Source organism: Photinus pyralis, unplaced genomic scaffold, assembly GCF_008802855.1.
Source record: "Photinus pyralis isolate 1611_PpyrPB1 unplaced genomic scaffold, Ppyr1.3 Ppyr1.4_LG7, whole genome shotgun sequence".
Lineage (NCBI taxonomy): Eukaryota > Metazoa > Arthropoda > Insecta > Coleoptera > Lampyridae > Photinus > Photinus pyralis.
This window is the reverse complement of record NW_022170738.1, coordinates 14,124,649-14,146,196: the sequence shown is the minus strand read 5'-3', so window position 1 is coordinate 14,146,196 and position 21,548 is coordinate 14,124,649. Positions and strand designations below refer to the sequence as shown.

Sequence of the window (21,548 nt, the reverse complement as noted above, 5' to 3'; positions counted from 1 at the left end):
TTGGCTGGCAGCAAATGAGGGTGCGTAAAAGAACGCTTGTCATTAATAACCTAGGACGGGGCTACATGATCTGGGCTCAATCCCTGACCCCGCGGTTTTACTAACGTAGTCTTATACAATTGTGAATCGCCCATTAGGGCCCATTCAATATTCCCTCGCGACCCACCATAGTTTGGTTTGGGAAACACTGTTCCAATTTAATTAATTTGAAATTAAATTAATTTAATTTTGATAAATGCATAACAATATTTGGCTCGATTTTTGGTTACCATCTTATTGCCTATGAAATCGTTTCCTTGGCAACACCGTTTGGCATTTGATGGCGTAGGCCGGCAAAAATTTTACCGGGCTCGTTTCGCTCCAGGAAAGTTCGTTGCTTAGCAACGGGCTAAAATACTGGATTGACCTCGGGATTGCCGTATTTTGAGGTTCGGATTATCCCTCGGATTATCCATACATTACTGTATAGTGTATACATATCCAAAATTTGAAAAAAATCCGTCGAACCGTCATCTCGGAAAAATGTCGTACCTACCTACGTACAGACAGAAAAAATTTATACTCTTTAAAAGTTGCAGAAAATGATCTAAATTTCTAAAACGTCGACATTTGATGAAACTTTGAGATGTCCAAAAAACAGTGATGGCAAAAGGCTCGGCAAAAGGTATGTATCTAGTTCAAGCTAGGAAGCGGACGAGGAAGCCGAGTAGGAAGCTAAGAACTGATAAGAAAGCTTTTTGGTAGGTAAGGTACTCGGTCAGGTACCTAGTTCTCGTTTTCCAGCTCTTGAGGTAGAAAAAAACACGAATTTTAAATCGTATTTCTCGTGTCATTCTCAAACCTATTTTTCAAAATTACCACCAATTTTATTTTATAGAGGTAATATTTCTACAAAATTTTGTCTTTCCATACACCTCACGTGCTACAGTCACTAATTCGAACACGGTCCGAAATCGTTCACATTAACAAATTTTTATTGTTACCTACGAGGTTACCTACTAATCAGTGTTAAGGGATTTAAAAAAAATTGAATTAACGTACTGCCATCCAAGACGGGCTTCTTACAGACAATAAAAATTTAACGAAAGAGAAAAATAAACCTAGCCCTGGCTTGTGAATAGAGATAAGCAGGTAAACAGAAACGGCGAGGCAAAAATGGGGCTTTCCATACGGATATTCTACCACAAGTTTAATGGAGGGTCTACGATACCTACTGACTGAGCCTTCACAATCATGGTAGAATTTTAACGTCCACGTTAACGTAATGATTTCTTATAAATTGATGTGAAAGACAACGTTCAAGTTACAATGAATGTTAGAACCCAGGTAAGTACAAATTTTCTGGATTGTTTAACAACTCAGTTACCATTTACTACAACTGTTAGCATTATTATACCATTATCATGAGCACCTGCATTAGCATCTAAAACATTAACTTCGTGTCATTGTCTGACAGCATAGTAAAACAATGCTTTTTCCAGTTTTACAATTTATGTTAAAACAGTAGGTACCGTAATAAAACCATTGAAGAGTAAACTAATGACAGTTAGAGATAAATGCAATAATTTCCAGTTTCTTAATGTTTTCAAAGGAATGGGCAGCGGAAAAATCAATTTAGGGAATTATAAACAAATAAGTTAAATGCATCTACCTAATTCTTGTCCTGCAGGCTAATGATGTGGATGTAAAAAGGAGGAAATGCGTGAGAAAATTAGGAACAATGTTAATGTGATGTAATCTAAATGATGATAGCCTTGAGAGATAAGGTCGTCAGCAGTTTAAGATCAAATTATGCTATCTATAGTTGTAGCACAGATTAAAATACTCTGTGGTTGTAGGTATCACTTTGTACTATCGCATCAGATGCCATTAACAGGTTAACAATATTAACTAAGTAAATGCTGACAATAACACAAAAGTGTGTCAACATAAAATAACAACAGTAAAACCTTGTGTGTAGACAAACAATTTTAAACTATTTTACGGTCAATCAGAGAAATTTTCGTTAAAGAACCGTTAGGTAGTTACGGCAAGTCTACAGCCGAGCCGATCGCTTTACCGGTAATCAGTTTGGTTGCAACCGCAATTTCCGTACGTTATGAGAATAAAGCAACAGATTAAGTTTACGATTGGAGACGAATTGGGGCAGCTGTCAGCAACCGGAAAGAATGTCGGCAACAGGTTGCGTCAGTCATCCCCGGCGGGGTAAACTACTTTTAGATCACCCTGTACAGCCGAGTGCGTACGACGCTGCTAAATTTAGAGTAACTCATAAAATTAACAAAAAAAAATTCGCATGCCTGAACCGACTGAAATGTACAAGAGTTCAGGGTGGAGCTTCACCTACATTACAGTGGATTAAAATAACGATGATGATGAATGACACTCACCTAAAAATTATTGGATAATTTCAGTACCTGCACACTTCCGTAGTACAAATTAACACTGATGATTACGTTAACGTTAAAGGAATTAAAAATGCGTTAACCCCAGTTCGATTAAATTGCAGAACAGAGAAGGAGGCAAAATACGTTAGAACCGGACGTTGCTGGGGTTTCCTATTCCTTCCGAGACCGATTTTGACTGCTACGAAATTTCAAAATAGTGCCTACTTGATTGATGGTATCACCAAAATGAACACATTGTATAAATTTTCGTGAGGCGTGTCAGCCGGTCATGCATCTACTTTACTAAGGATGTACGTAACGCTACAAAAACGCTGCGCGAAATACTATCTACACGACAGTAGACGCGATTTTTATATATATACAGCTACCGGTTGTCGAACTTTCACGAGAACAACCGAACGAAAACAGTCAATGATATCAAGTCGAGTTTACAGTGGGGAAAAACGAATGCTCGGGGCTTTGCAGATTTACCTTGTTATCTAATGACCAAGACCCGATAATGGATCGACGTTTTTTTCCATAATTTTTCGATCATTTGTTCGTAAATCGATTCGAATAATGTGTCCATGGGACACAAATGGGAAACACTTTCATTAAAATTTTCCAGCTGCAGATTAGCTTGTTTCGTGTAATCGCTTTTGAAGAGTCCAAAAACGCAATTAGAACCTTTGAATAAGGTATACCGCAGGGCTCTATTTGAGGTCCGTTTTTATTAATCGAGTGAGTTAACGCGATTGATAAACTTAATATGCTGGTCCAGATCTTAACTTGTATGCTAACCAGGTAAGTGTGATTCCCTTTGACCATGAAAATCTGGTATGCATATTACGTACTCTTACGCTTTTAAACAAATTAAATTGCAAACTGGACTACTTCAAGAAATGAAACAGATATTACTAGTAATTACGGTTAAGTATTCCTTTAAAAAGCCATAATGAGGTGCTTAGTCTCTATTTTGGATTATATGGTTGTATGGAAATAAGCATACGAAAAGCGAAGATAAAGTAGTATAGCACCTCATAACCCATTATGACCTTAAGCCATTCCCCAGTAAAAATGACCACAATACAAATTTTTTGGTGGTTGACATTTAAACATTCTGTATTCGTTCTGTGACATTACGGCTAATTTAACTCCAGAAATGGGAACCTTACATTGGTTTTTGGTTGCGATAACATGCATGTTGTTTAATAAATGTTAAACAACAGTAGGTACATACTTCTTTGATTCTAAGTGTACTAATCTAATAGTCCAGTCAAATTATGGTTTGGACTGGATGTTGTCACTTCACTCAACGAAACCAAGTGTGTTCTATGTAAAAAAATCCGCCGAATCCGGAAATCATAATTTTTGGTAAGGGTTGTTTTAGAGTTCCACCCTCTATACAAAAATTGAGAACGCTCTGGAAGCCATCCAGTTCAAAAGGCAAAGCGTCGTTTTTTTAATTAGTTTATTTAATTATTCGATGACTATGCAACCTACGGTGATCAGGTTTGTCATCAAAAGAAGTGACCAATTGCGGATTTTGAAGAAGATGGGATGAATTTTATTTAGTAATCACCAATTGTTAATTTTCGGGGGTACTTTTTTATATTTTTCCATAAAAAACGATAACATTTTAAACTGATCGTTGCATACCAACTCTATTCGATTCTAAACAAATTCATTTCTATCCATTTTTCCCTCATCAGAGGAATAATTCAATAATTGAAGTCAAATGCAAAAAGAAAAACATTTTCCGATTTTTGCTTCGTTTTTCGTTTATAACAAAATGTTCCGGGAGGTTCCGGTCAAGGGGGTTATTATTTTCGGATTCCGCGGATTTTTTTCGTTTAGTGAAGTGACAACATCCAGTTTAGACTACTTTTGGAACTAAATTGACTGGACTATAATAATTGTAGATAATATTTGCAGTTGAACTCCAAATGTACAGTAAGTAACCATTGATGGCCTGTTGATTTCGTGTAACGTTTTCAATAGTAGCATCAACCACATTACTTTTGCTTTGCCTCCCATCTACGTGTAGGTGCCATTTAATCGCACTAATACATAATTGGGGGCTTTTATAGTGGTTTAAATTTGTAACAGATAATCTCCTAAATGGTCTTGAGAGCTGAAAAGCTTTTGGGAGCGATTCGGTACGTGTATAATATAGTAGGTACGTACCGCAAATCGAAATACCGTTATCCGTTCCATAAATCGATTTTATCGATTTTTTTGTATTATTAAACGCGTCTCATCGAATTTGGTGTCTAATTGCAACCCATCTAACCACGATAAACACTTGGTTTTGCCCGGTTAAAAACCTTGTGGTGGAAACGTCAAACAAATTCATTGTTATTAGTAGATTGTAATTTGTACGTGTTTATGGTAGGTATATAACATTAATTGTATCTATCAATATTTCATAATGATTATTACAAGATTTCAACTGTGGTTATTGTGCCCTTCATTGGCCCTCTTTGGAGGATTGTTACGATGCCATACATCTGCTATTAATTGATAATTGAGCACAAGTCAAAGTTTAGCTCACCCTGCTCACCACAATATAACAGTACACAGGTGTAAATAAAAAAATTTTTTATTCAATGCAATTTGTTTGTAAAATTTATATTTCGTAAGATTTGTTGAGCCCAATCAGTGAGTTCCCGAATACGTCAAGAAGAATAATTGTGCTGTAGTGGCTTGGCTTTGAAATTATTGCATTAAATATAGATAAAGAAATCCAGGATAAGAAGGTACGTTTGTAATTACCCACAGATTAGAAATAATTCTTTAATTTAAGGTGCAGTTTACAACATACGATAAACAAGTGCTAAAGTTTTCTGAATAACGTTGTTGCAAGGTGAAACAATGAGTTTGTGTTGACGAGCAATTTTTGCTAAGCTTATTTTTTGTAAAGGCACCACTGGTTTTCATTAGACATTCCTAAAAAGTACACATTTTTGAATATAGTAGCACAAAAAGTTATTATATGACATAATCAAATTTAAGAGAAAAATTTAAATTAAGGAGAATCGTTTTGATACTTAATTTCATAATTTGTAGGTTGATCATGTTGCCATTTTTAAAAAAAGTTCATTCTTTAATACTATCTCACAAAAAATACTTAAGATTTTGTGTTTTCAAAAACGTAACAACCTCAAAACCGATTCATGAAGAATACGAATTGAGAAGGTAAAAATCACACTAAGCGGATAAATACTCGTCTTGCCTTTTTTTAGAACATGTAATAGTTATTTATGTATTAAGGGCATAATAGTGATGTTTATATTCTCGAGGGCGACGAGTTAAAGCTTTTTAGTCGCCCGAGAGTATAAACATCAGTTTATGCCCGTGGTACATACACAATTTTATGTTTTACAAATAGTTTTCTTCATCAAAATTCGTTTACAAAATAATTCATTATGTTTGATCGAGTATGCGTGGTTCGAATTTGTTAATGTGATTGAAACCATCCAAACGTCAAACGTAATTTTAAATAATTCAATTCATCGTGAATGGGGAGGAAGTTCCAGAAACTATACGAAATAAGGCCAATCTTGTGATTTAGTAGGTATTGACAATTAATAATTGACGTTTCTAATTTTCAATGACCTGCAAATATTTCTTAGTTTTGCATTAGTATGAATGAGTTACTATGGTGATACTTAATGCCCTAGGGTATAAAGTGGTACTTTATGCCCGCGTATCACAGATATAAAATGTGCTATGATAGGTTAGTAAGACATAAAAAAATTAACTGCTCACCGTGGATAGATGTTCAAGACGAACAGTACTAATTTAATCAGTATAATTCCTTGATAACTATGTGCTTTGTAGGCATTTTTAAGGGCGTCGCCGTTTAAATCGGAGGGACCGAAGGAATGTTTTAATTGGCAGAGTCCTTTGGGCCATAAAACACAGTGTTATCTATCTAGTTAATTTTTTATAACACTGAAGATTATCTTAACTGAATCGTCTTAATATTTTATATCATGAGATATTTAGTGAGGACTGAGGTGATTTTTATTCAATGGTGAGGTAAAATGTTTCTCAAGGATGGCGTAGGTCAAACATCACAAAAAATTGCTTTTTTGAAAAATGTGTGAACGCGTTCCACTCGAAACATTAGAAAAACTTGCGTTCTAAATTATTATCCCCAAAATCGCTTTAGTGCTTGGGTTTTGCTGGAGGATTACGAATAGTGGAAATCCACAATTTAAATTATATCAAAGATTATACTGACATTGAAGACTACAACGCCAGTATACTAGCATAGCACAGATTAATTGCTAATCTGTGATACTAGATAGCAAAACCCACAAAGCGAGGAAATTTGTTTTTTTCCATTATCGTAATGGAAAATGTTATCGACAAGAGGCCATCAACTTTAGCACCATTCCTAAGAACACAACCATGGTCATGAAGTTGGATAATCCGAACCCTCAATGGATACACTCGCATTACATTCCGCCGCAGTTCGACAACTATATTTAGTACTACATGTACTACAAAGATGCATGAATATACAGGGCATAGCCTAACCAGATCACTCTTATTAGGCCATTGTAGGGTAAGTCAGATGTCTCGGAACAGTCGATTATGTCTGTTATTTATGAAGCATTTTTTCTAAATAATTTATGTCTTCTTTATTCGACTTCCGATTGAACCGGAAATGACCTTAACCTTTTGTTTTTAAATGCTACCTTTTTTCTCTTTCTCTTTCCAGATGCAGTATGGGGTCTTATGGACTAAATGTTTCCTCTAACTAATTTCCGCCATTTTTGGATAACGCTATCCTTGTTCCTCACTGCAATGATGTCAAACTGATATATGATTGAATTGAAGTTTTAAAACACAACATAAACTCCTTGTGCTGTCATTGTCACGTTAGGCAAGCATGTGCTGTATGTTCATAAGCACCATACTGCACGTCCAGGTGCGAACGCGCTGTAGCAAGTAGCCGTCTCCGTTTAGAATTATTTTTAAATAAACTTGTAATGTAACAGATATAGCAAACGAGCTCCTGAGTCACTGAACATGTAATCAGTTCTTCCTTGGGTGATGATAAACAAAATACTGAAAACAGAATTGAAAAATTCCAAACCGCTCGGGAGTTATCTTGTACTGACGGGCGGGCGGACGGACGGAGTGTCCAATATCATGAACTCGATAGGAGCTCGTTAATAAAAGAAATCAATTTTTTAGGGTTTTTTTGAAAAATTATGGATTTCGTATTCTGTCCACGTTTTGATGTTTTGCTTGTGGAAGGTAAAGCGACCCAGTATTTTCTCCGTTAGGTAACTGCTTCACATTTCCATCATACTCCAGTGACTGTGGAACATTATTACATTAAGGGATTTTAGGCAATGGCGCGTCAATTTTAGTGATAGTGATCGTCAAGTGAAGTAGCTCGATTGTTTTCGACACGTGAAAATCAAGTAGGCACCTATCTTTCAAGACGTACTACTTGATATCAATTAATTTCAAGTTACTTTTGACGTAGACTACCGTCACAAATTGAAACAAGGAAAATATATAATCGTAGAATATTTAAAAACTAAAAAATTGCATTATTGTGCAAGAGTTTCATTAGTGATTTAGAAAATGAAATTGAAACTGAAAGCCTAATCTTGACCTCCCTCCTCCCCCCAAGTTTAACCAATCCGCTTAAAAATTAATAGGATTCTTTCCGTGCTTAACCGGATTTGTTGTTTCGGTGGATTGTCAAATGTAAAAAATCCCAAACCTTTAATCTATAGTCAAGTTATTTTCGGAAACTGTCAAACGCATCGTATCTGTGGAATAAAACGAAGCTTGATCTGTTTGATGAGATTCAGGGCACGAAAGAAATGAAATACATCTTTTGTGCGCTCAGAACCCCTTGAGCATTCGATTAAAATCATCCCCATAAGAAAAGTTAGTCATGGTCATGGTGTGTAGTTCTCAGACCACAGGTTTCGACTACTAATATTACACTATGATGGTCATTTTTCCATTGGCATAATCAAAGCGTGTTTGGAGCTTCATTACTGAGAACACTACAAACATTTTCAGCTGCAAGAAAATGCATTGCGTCATCGTGTGTCATCCATTTCCAAATTACTTTTACATTTAGGTACGACAGTGTAGTGCGTCACCTAATGCACCAATGTACGGCACAACTAAAAAATAATTGGGTGGCGAACATCGCATAAAAAAAACTAAATTTCAAATTAATCATTTCATTTGTAAAATCTTCCGATATTCAAGGATACACCTAAAGATGAATTTTCCATATTAGTGGGCACGACATGGTGCGGGTGGAATTCTTAATTTTACATTGTCATGGAATGACTTTGCTATTTTGTTATTCTGAATTCTGACGTTTTGAGGGTGAGGGTTTGCGCAACGCGTCGAAAACAACTGAACAATGCCTAATTTTTTGGAAAATTGCGAGTAGCTAGGTACTTTATCAATAAGGTCTAAGTTTTAACGTCAGGCTAGCCATCCGTTCGCCCCCTTTGACGGATAAATGGCTATAACTTAGGGAAAGAGTAATTAAATTTTGGGCTTCGTGGGTTAACCCCTTGAGACAGGGAACTCAAAACGCATGACCAGGCTACTTCCCTATTGCTTTGGGTGGGTTTGTTATCAATTGTTATTGTTTTACTCAAATAACAGCTAATTCGGAAATAGCTGGTTTTTTACGACAATATTGTGTAATTAAAAGAAAACGGAGAACAATAACGGGTTTTCTATAATTCACTGGTAAGTACACTCGTGCGTGTACTTATAATAACACAATTTGGGCAAGATTTGTTAATGGTGTAATTTAAAAATTTTCAGTTATGGACGTCATTCAAACAAATGCACAAACAAAATAAGAAAGCACATACATATTTTTAATGGTGGAAAAACTGGACGAAATTTTAATTCGATATGCGCGAAGTGCCCAAAATTCCGAATATTTTGAAAAACGCTATTTTGCCTGAAACTTTTTGGTTTTTTCCTGGTATCATTAAATAAACATTTCAAGAGAGCAAAATTAAAAATTTATCAACATTTTACACATGCAATTTCACTTTGAAAATTCCGAACAGTTGTTTCTCATCTCTAATGGCGCTTTGTTAAGAAATAGACTGTCCTACACTTTATTGGTGTTGACTAGAAATGCTCCACGCTGGTGTGGTGTAACGAGTACAAAAACACAAAGCATATTATATTATCTTCAAGGTACGAAATAGAACTATTGTAAAGTACCTAAAGCTTTTCCGGAACTCATCGAAATAGCGTTTCAAAAATGACTAACAAAATGTCTCGTTTCTTAAAATACCACAGCTTAATTTAGAGTGTTTTAAAAATTAATTTCGTATTTCGTGCTAGGTAATTGATTTAACGTGCTCCTAACTAACCCACTACTTCATGAATAACCATACTAAACGGCAGCGCTGTGATGTACAAATCAATAACGTTAAACTTAATGTGACAATCTATTTGTAGAAAACGTTATTTTGCCCATACTGAATAACGCAAAATAACGTTTTTAGGCAGATAACCTGCATGGTACCTAAGTTTAACGTTATTGATTTGATACATCACAGGGCCGCTGTTATTCGATTAACACATCATGGTATTTGGGAGTAGGCCAGGCAACAATTGCTCAAAAAAAGGTAGCTATAGAGGGGAATTGCTTGGAACACAATTTTTGACTTCGTAACTTTATTCGGACTAGTTAGAAGGATCAAAAGTCACAACACTTACGGCATGGTTAAATGTGGCACCAAAACGTCCCACTGAGACAAACTAGACAAAACACTAAGTTTTTGTTTTTTGGGTGCATCGTTGAATCCGGTCTGGTACCCGGTCAAAAAGAGTAAAAAATGTGAGGCAAAAATATTTTTTTCGCAGAAACTTTTAAGAATTGATATCTCCAAAACTATACAAGATTAAGGTATTAGTAAGAACTACCTATTATTAAATAATTTTCTCTTAGGCGATCGATTTCGACTTTAATGTCATCTTCAGGCCGTAGCGTCAAAGTTAATAAGTGGATGAATCAAATGGTGGTAACATAAGAAATTTTTGTGAAAAGATGTGGATGTTGATGGGGCGGTTGACTTTGTTGTAGTTGTAATGTGAGGTTATGTGTGTACCTTACGGTACCTTATGTACACTTTTTGACTCAGTCGTATCGTGCCATTGTTTTAATAATAATAGTAGTATTAATGTAAAGCTTATTTCTTTTTTTTGTGGCTCGAAAGGAACAAATGATAAGATTTGGAGATTTATACGCAACCCATGATGTCAGAACTATAAATTTTGTCCGTTGCCCTGACCAGCTCTGAATTCTGATGTAGCAAAATTATGAAGTAGCTGAATATTGTCGACATACTGGTGAAATTGTACGTATTTTTAAAAACTTAAACGTATATAGAAAACAGAAGCGGGCCCAAAGCAGATCCCTGGGGGCCCCCGATGCTATTATAACTTGTAACTGCCGATGAGCACATTCAGGTCTAAAATCATTGAAAATAGTTACCTAGTTTCTTGGTTTTGGGGAGAGGTGACATGTTTGCTAGTTTCCAGTCAACTCGACATGCAGGAAACTGTTCCTTAGGTAGTGTACGTCAAATACGCCAATAGAAATAGACAACAAACACGGATGCATCTTCTAGGAATGAGGCTTTCCTAACGAAACAATTTTTAGTACGTAAAAATATCAATTCTCAAACAGATAACTCATTTTGTCATAGGCATTAGGGAAACACGACAGGAAAATTATTGATAAACATTCCATACATCATTAGGTTTTTTACGCTTCAATTACCTACTGTTTACTACAACTATACAAGTTTAGGATTCTTTTTATTGATTTTAGCAGTGTAATTATGAGCAATTTACGTTATCAGTAAATGGAGTTTTTCCAAACATTGAAAAATCGAACGTCACGCTTATAAATACCCTATGCATATTTTACGTAGGAAAGCTGAAGTTGCTGAACTTTGTTTCACCTTTACGCAGGTTGTTTGTTGTTAATGGATAATTATGTCAAAGATAATTACTGTAACGCATAGCTCCTGACCTCGCTCATTTAGGTAAGTATTTGTTGATAATCTGTAGCAATTTTATATTATTTATTAGGTCACGGTTGCACTTCCGCTTTAAAAGATGAAAGTATCGAATCTGGTGTATGTCCTGTATCGTATTAAACATATTATTAGCGCATTTAAAAAAAACGCTATTATATTCGATATGGCTGGCTGTCCGGCTGAGATCTCAGGATTTACAATAGGTAGAGACTTCAAATTTTCACTAAAAGCTTTCTGCTATAGTGTAATGTGCAGGCGCTAGTCTATTTTGAGTTAGATTACTCGTGAGATGAATAATTTTAAACTTTGCTAACAAAATACTGATCTGTACTGTACTACCAAAAATGCGCTATCACACGCATATCCTTTACAACTTGTTTTTTAAAGGCTAATGTTTTGAAGTGTAGATAATATGCGAAATTACGCAAATGATAGTGTTTCTGGTTTGGATATTTGTGTTAGTTTCACTGGAGGAATAAACAGTATATATCCAGGGACTAAACTGTATGTTTTAGTCCTCGGGGATTGAAAATCACACAGCATAAGAATGAGTATCTAAACACCGCTGAAGAAGCTGTAGGTTAATAATTAAGGTGAAATAAGTTGGCACCCCTGAATCGGTACCTTAGTTTGCTACATCTCCAAAATATTGTGCTCATTTTGTGCCGATTTGTGCGCCAATCCGCAAGTTTTGTTTGTACCTACCTACGTCTTTCGTTTCGGGCAAAATCAACATTTTCCGTTGTCCGGGGTCGAACTTAATACTAGAACACCATTATCCTCGTACTGACATGCCACTAATAGGTATTATAGTTTTGTGGTGATTTGTGCACTAATACTAAACAAGTAGGTACTAAAGAAAGCATTATGCGGGTCACTCTGTAATTGGGCGAAAGCCTATTGAGGGCCCAAAACAAAAGAGGGACAATAAATAAATAAATATAAATGCTAGACAACCTGTCTAAGTACTACTCCATTAACAATGAGTACCTACATTTGGCAAAATTATTATGTTATTGGTAGGCCAGCATATGTAAAAAGTAAGGTAACAAACTAGGATGACATCTATTTCTATGTAGGTGTATATATACAGGATGGTCCAACGGAAACCAAACAGACTGAATAACTCGTAAGGAAATAGATTTTGAAACAAATGCCATAAACACATCGATTTTGGTTAGAAGGGGAGCATATTTTACTTTAAAGTGTACACCCTGGCTGTCAACCCCCTAATCAGGGTTGCACCCCTTCAATAATTTAAATTGAACGTGGGGTCGAGTGACACATCATTGGAAATGGCTCTTAATTTCCTACATGCCTGTGGTTAATTTTAACAAAGTCCACTCCTCAACAAATTCTGTTTTTTTGCGAGACAACTACGATTAACACGATTTCGCACGCAAAATTTCTTTCTAATGATACAAGATGAAATTCATAACCATGATGAATAGTGAAATGGAAGCTAAAGGAATCAGAGGGAATCAGGGGGAGTAGAAGGACGCCAATGTAATCATAGTGGAAACTACTGTCTTAGATGCTGACTAGTATGATGGTGCCAAGTACCACTCATTTAGAACCATTGTATATACAATGTTAGAACGTACTTGCAATTTCAGGCGTGGTTCAGAAACTCAGGAAGGAAGGAAGCCTTCAGAAGTTGCCTTTTGCCAAATGAGATGGGTATAGCTAAATAAATAAATAAATGATACAACAAATATTTTTGGTTTACGAGATATAAGCGAAAAACGACAGAAGTCTGAAAATCATGGAGATGTTGGTCCCCCTCCGACTTAGCACACAGTCCTCGAGGTCGAAGACATCCTGGTGTACCCTCAAACAACATCTAAACATTCCACTGATTAAAGGAAAAAAAGCCGTGAGACGTCAAAAGATTTGTCAAGGGGGACAACTTTTTAACCAAAAACTACTTCACTCCTATTTACCCTCTACCCCCCAGGGTCATTCCCTAAGAATTTTAAATGACAAGTGGTCTCGAACAATAGCTTGTTTGAAAGGTCTTTCGAAGTCTTTTATTTTGACGTTTGATTTTTTAAATCGTTCAATTCGTTTTAGAGAAAATTAGAAAAATCTTTACGTAGTTTTTTTATTTGTAACATATCCAGTTTGAGTAAATTTAGTTACAAGGTCCAAAACCTGCGCGAAGTTATCTTTCCCGGATGTCTGGCGATAAACGTGACGGCAGTTTTCCGAGCACATTGATTTTGGGCACCATGAATTACAATTTTTCCACTCTTTTGGCTAGTGTGTAAACCATTTTTGAAATAAAATCTGAATCAATAAATTAACTTTCACTATCCCAAGATTGTCACAAAGGTAACTGAGCAAATTAAATTCTTTCTTTTCCATATAGCGACAAATAACTGATATTTTCGTTTATTTTTGTTTTCTATCTAAACAAACTAAAATACATAGGTCGATTAAATAAATTAAAGATTTTCTCGAAAACGAATCGACCGATTTTAATAAATCAAACGTCAAAACAAGGAACTCCGAAAAACCTTTCAAACAAGTAGATATTTATAATAAACTACATTTACACCAGAAATATTTAATCTAGTACTCGATATTCGTTTTCCGTGCATTTTAATGAGCGTCCCATTCCGCCTGTGTGAAAACCTATTTCAATTCTTTAGGGAATTTCCATGATTTTGCTAATTGGATTTATGGTCGAATTTTTGATAAAATACTGACAAATACGCCTGAAAATAAACTAATTCGTATATCATTAGATGAGAAAAAAAATCTTCTTTTGATTCGTGTCATTATAAACCCTCTAAGTTAACATGGGGAGCAACGATCTGCAAAAAACGTTTTTCCCACATTAATTGCCTATGTTCGGTTTTAAAATATTTACCCGGTGTACGTAGGGTTTTAGTCTACTGTAAACACAATAAATTTTTTCACAATAGAAGTTTCGAATGAGGTCCCGGGACCGCGAAAATGCTTTATTATTTTCACGCTAAAGTTCAAATTTTGTGGGTAGTTAGTCTTCGTGGTGATCTGGAATCCTGTTGCTTTTTTGAAAATCAAGTTTTCGCAATTTTTACGAAATTTTCCGAGCAAATGTCACCACATCGCATGGCATAATTTTGTAGCTATCGAGTTCAGATTTCACAGTAATTGTGTATTATTAATCTTTGCAACCTTATCGTTTTTGATAAGACTCGAAAGACACGTTTCAAAGTTTTCACGATTTTCCGGGTTTTTTTCGTGAAAATGTTGTCACTTCATTACAGGGCGCACTTTCGAAGTTATAAAGCTCAGAATTTCATGGAATCGTTGATGTTTGGGTTCTATTGTTGGGCAATGTGACAGAAAATTAAAACATATACAGGGTGTTTTTGGAAAAATTTAATTTATTATGAGGAAAAATGTCACCTTAACGATGTCAAATGTTAATTCTTTCTTTCTTAATATGACCTTCGGTTCTGAAGATGTCTGTAATAAAACAGACCTGTAATGAAAGAGGTCCGCTTTCAGTTTTTTTTTATAAAGTTATTTGTTGTGGCAGTGCACCAGAGGAAATAAAATTAATGGGGGGGGTGGGGGGGGGGGGGGGGGTTAAAAAATTAAGAATTTAATTTCTTTAAATGAATGTATTTATTTCAGTAATGTGCTTAGAAACCTGCTCCTTTATAAAATTTTCTAATGAATTTTCTGTCGGAATATGTCTCTTTGGAGGGTTCCCTGTAACGCCTATCCTTCCTTTGTAAAAATTCTGCCACCGCAGGTCGTGGATCAAACTTACATGTAGCTGTCCCATTTAATGGTATTAAAAGTTTGTAGGTAATTTAACGTTTCTTCTAATAAGCTCGATCGCTTGTCTGTTTAAAGCGTGATAGCCGACAAAATCCTCGAAAAAATAAGTTGGTTGTAGGTAGGTAAGTACCTAGAAGTAGTAAAATAAAATAGATAAACACTGCGGTTTTTAAAGTTGTTATTGTCGTCAATGACTACATAGGTACTTGGTACCTATTTGTTATTTTAGGCTAAACGCGGTTGATTTCTGATTAAATACTGAATACCTACTACTACAGAGAAAAGTATTGCGCTACATATACATGCCCAACTCTGCATTAAAAAAATTAAAAACTACATGGGTAAATGAGCGCACTACTGGGGCAATTGCCCCGGTAGTTTACATGTTAAAAATCCTCTGCAGTGCACTTATTGAGCAGGTCTAATACATTATTAGCCCAATTCCAACGAAGTTGGTTGTACTATTGCAGCCACTTTCTCTGCCCGTCCGTCCGTCTGCCGTCTTTTCAATATATTTAATTCGTTCTTTTTGAATTCGGTAGCTTATATCTCTGGCACCTGAGCCAAGAAAAACGCAGACTGTGCAATCTCAAATTCCTTATTTATTTCTTATATTTTGTAAATATCATATTAATGTGCGCATTCGATGCGTAATAACATTGTATATACAATGGTAATATTAACTGTCTACAAAATATTTATTAATGCTTTTTAAGACATATTCTGTCTATATTGCAACGTAAATTTAATTACGTGGTTTTATTTATTACAACTAATTAACAATACATTTATGACAGTCTTGAAATTGATTAATTTATAATAGTAAAAGTATTGTCACTCACGAATAATGGCGCGAACCATTTATTACTTATAGGCGTTCTCATTGCAACTAAACTGTAACGTAATCCGATTTGCTTATATAGTCAAGTCGAAGGTTCCCGAGCGGTCGCGAACATTCTAGAATAAAATACGTCATATTTCTCGAAAAGATTACGTCACATCCGCTCTCATATTTTATCGCCGATGACAAATCTTTCATGGCGCCTCAATTTCTATGGAAATTTCCGGAACGTTGGCTGCAGTATAGTAATTTAAAATGGTAAAACTTTATAATTTAGCGATAAAAAACTTCATCTGGATTCTAGAGGAATGTTGGGGGACACTTACTGTAACATCAAAAATGCGACTTGTGAGTTCATCGTTTCCCATAGTATAGAATAGGTACCAGATATTAAATCCCTTGTTTATTTAGTCTTGTTCCTTAGTACAAAGGTTTGCTTATAAATAGAGATATGGTATATGGGGTGTGCGATCAATTGTAGTTATTCAGAAAATTGTGTATATACAGGGTCTCCCGGAAACGTATTTACAACAGCCAACCACGTGTTTCTTAAACCGAAATTAGTCGATTTAAGTAAACCTTCGTTTAAAGTTGCCGAGTTTGGGCTATATAAGGCCCTGCAATTTTTTGTGTATTGAAGTTAAAACAGTCTATACGACTTTGCCAAAATGTATACTGTTGACATAACTTTATGCGACAAAAAACTTCCAAAATTATTATTGATATCAAACCATGGGCGTAGATCTTGATTTTATTCATTAATTGCACGTTTCCAATTTCTTCGGCACTAATAACGCACCCCCAAAATCGTGCGATTTCACCAAAGAGTAACTAATATTAATGTATTACCTATTTGAAGGGTTAACCCTTTCTTTTGGGGTTATTTCAAATAATTGGTTTACGTCAATACACCCCGAAATATCCACGAATTCGAATTAAGAATAAAAGTTCCTTTTTTGAAATATTAAAACCGACGATTTTTGAATCACCCATTATTAATTATTAACCATTATAACTGCCAACTTGCTTGTTGTTGTTACTTGTATGATTTAGTTGAATGAGAAGGTGTATGCATCGGTAATTTTCCAAATGACCATAAAAGAAAATCGCGGTATTTCATACAAGTGAGGGTCGATTGGGTTTGCAATTTGACCAAGTAGCAAGGTGGAAGGTCGACATCTCTGCGAATTTATTCATCGCAAGATTCTTGCACAACTACAACCTTAAGTAAAACAATAATGCTGGTTCGTAAACAATAAACACAAATGCATATCTTATTTTTCAGTAGGTAACCTTGCTTTAATGCTTCATCGGTAACTGACCTACCTTCAAACCTTGATCTTTCCATACCTTCATGCAGTGGAATTCTACACGAACCAGAAGAAAAGATTGTAATGAGATGTGGAATGTTTACGTAGGTCAACCGATCCAGCTACCATCATTTAATCTACCCTTATTATCATCTTAACATCTTATTCGCACTACTACACCCCGAAACGAAACTATGCATCCGCAAAATATAATGTTTCTGACCTACCTTACACATTGTTGGCACCAAAGCTTCATCAGTAAAAGAGACGACCTTTTCCACCTCCAAAATATTACGAGTTCGCATCGTTGAAGCAAGGTTTCCTAGTTCCAATCGTTCTCTGAGTCAAGATTTTTTCGAGGACTGCTTAACCAGCGACGCAACTTGAACGAGTTGGGTCTGTGTGCAAAATAACATTTTTCGGTTATTGTAGTTAAAATGACGAATGTCCAAGCTCATACCTCTTGCAAGATATGAAATCACAGCGAGGATCTCATTAATTTTTTTGAATTGATAGGAATATAAACTGTTGAAAGTTCAAAACTTCAAACCAAAATGTCGAGTCATAATACAAATGTCAAAATCTATAGTAGAACGTGGAGCTATAAATTGAAGCTTTGACGTTTATACTTTGGATTCCGATTGCTGTCTCTTATTTCTCATAAGCCCTTAAAGTTGTTGGTCTGCAAATTACATATTCCAATGTACTCGTTTTTTTGGCAAATAACCTGCACGTTAAGTTTGACGTTTCTGATACATCACAGGACTGATTGATAATTGAAATATGAAAATGCGCATACCAGCATTGTTATTCATGATCTATCGCAAGAAAATATATATTATCGTTTCAATTCCGATTTTACCGGCAAACGATAAACGTGAATTGGGCCGCATTTTTGGTGGCATTTTAATAGGTTTGAATGAGTAGGCTAACTTATTTCAAATGTCACGCGAAGTACGATATAAAATGATCGAAAACGAATGGACTGATTTCGATGAAATGTTGCAGGTGGATTTTTTATAAAATTTGTAGGTTGGAGTTCGTGAATTGGAAATGTAGGCTAAAAAATAAGGAAGGCCCTTTTGACATCTCCGTTATTATTAACCGAATTGCATTGCATTCAGAATGAGCATAGCTTTAGCCATATAATACGCAATGCCAAGCTATACCCACCAGGAGCTCGTTTGCTATATTTATTATTATATATTTATTGTTATTTATTTCCGTTGTACCATTGAACATGCGACAATCTATCAAAAAATTACTTTTCTGGTCAGTTTTACAGACTAGCTGCTTTGTTGTGAATAGGTATAGGTATTTACGGTTTTACGAGGGTAGTGCCAAAAATTCGGCTTAACATAGATCCATAAGTATAGGGTAAGTCGAAATTGCAGTCGGATCTCGGCTTCTGCTGTTAAGTACTGCGGGCGTTATTATTACGAAAGAACAATTAAAATGATTTTTTTTAGATTTCAAATAATGTGCACCTTGTTAGTAAAAGATCCCGACATAGACAACCTGTTACAAATAACCCAAACATTTTTTTTTAGTAATTGGTCAATAGACAGTTGAATAGGAATTTAACACACTAAACTATTCAACTGTCTACTTTCTGACCCCGTTTTGAGCTTTACCACCATGGATTCCCACCAAGAAATTGGTCAATAGTTGGTCTTTGATGTAGGCAAAGAGTAATATTGTGCATTGTTTGATGTAGTTGGAGCACAGATTTAAAGATTGTTTAAATCTGTGGTTGTAGGTAATGGGTATCCTATCCGCAATGCCGCATTGTCTGAATGGCTGCCTACATACGTATTCTTTTCCATCGATTGCATGATGCTATGTAGAATACAGGATGCCCATTATGTGTGGAATATAGTATACATCTCGGTAAATATCGACTGTATACAAAATTTGTCTACATTCCCTTAATAAGGCAGCATTCAATTGTTCTTATCTTAAAAAACGAAAAACAATTGAGTATTTTTAAATGGCAGTGCACCTTTTCATTAGGCTCATTTGATAGAGATTTTTTTTCTCTTTTTATTTTTATTTTTTTTATTTTTTATTTTTATTTTTGCCTTCATTTTTGAGTGGGCGAGGTTTCAGCCAAGGCTGCTTTACCAGCCCAACCCACTATACATTTACAAATATCCATGCCCGAACCCGGATTCCAACCAGGGACCACAGTCCAGATTTAATTGAACTGCGTCACACGGGCCGGCAACACCATTGTCGATGACGTAATATGTTAGAACCCTTTTACAAGAAATTTTTCAAAAAAAAATTACTATACACAGTCATTTGTTTTATTTTCATGTAGGATATCTAGATTAAGGGTTATTGACGTAATTATAATAATTTTTTTTTAATGTTCTAGTATTAGGGTACTAACATCGAAAAGAGAAAAAAATCTCTATCAAATTAGCCTAATGAAAAGGTGCACAGCGAGTTCAATTGTTTTTCGTTACCTACTCATTTGTTTTTTTAAATAAAAACAACTGAATGTCGTAGTCATTTAGTGAAATCCGTTATTTCACGAAAAGCCTAGTTCGATGCCTAATAATTTAGTGAAACGCTGACAATTTGACGTGTGGGGTAGTTCCCCTCCCCTTCTAGAACGATTAGGGATACCATTTATCAATCTCGAAGGGGAAGGGAATCCAATCGCTTGGCCCTAGAAAGTACACTGTGCCACAGTTTCATACCAAATTCAACAGTTTTCATCTAGTCTTCTTAAAGTTTTGTTCAAAATCGTCTAAATTTTTTCTCCAAGGTCTCCTAAACTGATTCCTAAGTCCCTCTAACATTCTCCTGTTATGCTTTTCAAGTTCTTGTTAATTTACTTTCCTCAAATTATATTCCAGTTTTCAACTAATTTTCCTCTCAGGCCGATTACCGAAGTTATCCTTAAACTCCCTAGCTCCAATGAGCTCTTTTCATTCATTTTATGTTTCCTTCTAGTTTTTTCAATGTTCCTGCCAGCTTCTCCCACATTCCTCTGCGCGTTATCTTTTACTGATTCCCAAGCTCCCAAGCTCACCTCAAATTCCTTTGTAAGTTTTCCCCTCATGTTTCCTTCAAATTTTCTTTAGTTTTGATCAAATTCTCCACCAGTTCCGTTCTCAAACGCCCTCACGTTGTTCTCAAGTTCTTCACTATGAACATTTGAGGTCCATAAAGTTAGCAACGAACATTTCCAGGAATTCCACGTCATGCCCTGTATGCGTATAACCAAAACGATTAGCAACAACAGTTAGCAACAAACGATGGACCGAAAAAATTACCTTTACCATCTGTTGATTTGTTGTAATTGAATGTACAAAATCTTAATTGTTAACTAATGCCCCATGCGCTTGTGGGGATGCCTCCATGTCTCAGGTTTATGTGTAAAACTTTGACTTCCGTAAAGTAGGGAGGGATTGCCATGATTTGTGTACCTACTTAGGGTAGGGTGACTCGTAACACTCATGAATGTGTGTGTCTTGTTATATGGCACTAATACCTTCCAATCGGATGCTAGAATCGAAATGTATTCTAGAGCTAACGCACAAAAGGATTTGGGGCCCTTGAAGTTTGGCGTCTAAGCAGCCGCAACCCAGGTCCGGCGTATCCATGGGCGGCACCCCATTTTTAATATACTTTAGTTTAGTCTATACCTACACATGTGGCCAATTCAGGGGAGTATTACGAGGCACCAGTAGTCGTTACGGATATCTGAGCTTTATACCAGCTTTATACCAATGTCATTATGTGGAAATTGGGCTTAATTGGGGGCTCCGCAAGCATAGGGGATCCTACTTTAAACGATCCGATCATGTGCCATTCCTGTTTTTAAATTTAAGCGGGAACTGTGTTTTGATTCTGGGATTTCAACGTTCCACTTTAAATTTGTCATGTTGGCTTCGAACCTGCGGGTGGGATAAGATCAGTACAATTTTTTTATTTGTTTCCAGGTGAAAACGCACGTATCCAGGAAAAAATTGATAACTTTTTTAATATATTGATCGATATCGATACAAATCCAATACCTATAGCAGACGAAATGGGATATCCGAAACAGTGCTTTAATTGCATGTGTGCAGGTTATTTTTTCGATGCCAGCCTTGTCCTGTTGTGGTTTTTGGGTTTGGATATTCATAGCAGTAACCTAGAT

General features: G+C 35.8%; 1 protein-coding gene across 1 annotated transcript in view; it reads right to left on the bottom strand.

Moving 5' to 3' along the window:
• The window catches only part of LOC116176376 (elongation of very long chain fatty acids protein AAEL008004-like), a 46,919-nt gene extending 29,156 nt beyond the window's left edge, over positions 1-17,763 (bottom strand). Inside the window, exon 1 of the mRNA XM_031494901.1 lies at positions 17,620-17,763. Within this exon, the coding sequence (XP_031350761.1) occupies positions 17,620-17,697 (78 nt within the window). The 5' untranslated portion in view covers positions 17,698-17,763. The remainder of the gene's footprint in view (positions 1-17,619) is intronic.
• Positions 17,764-21,548: the final 3,785 nt, after the last annotated feature.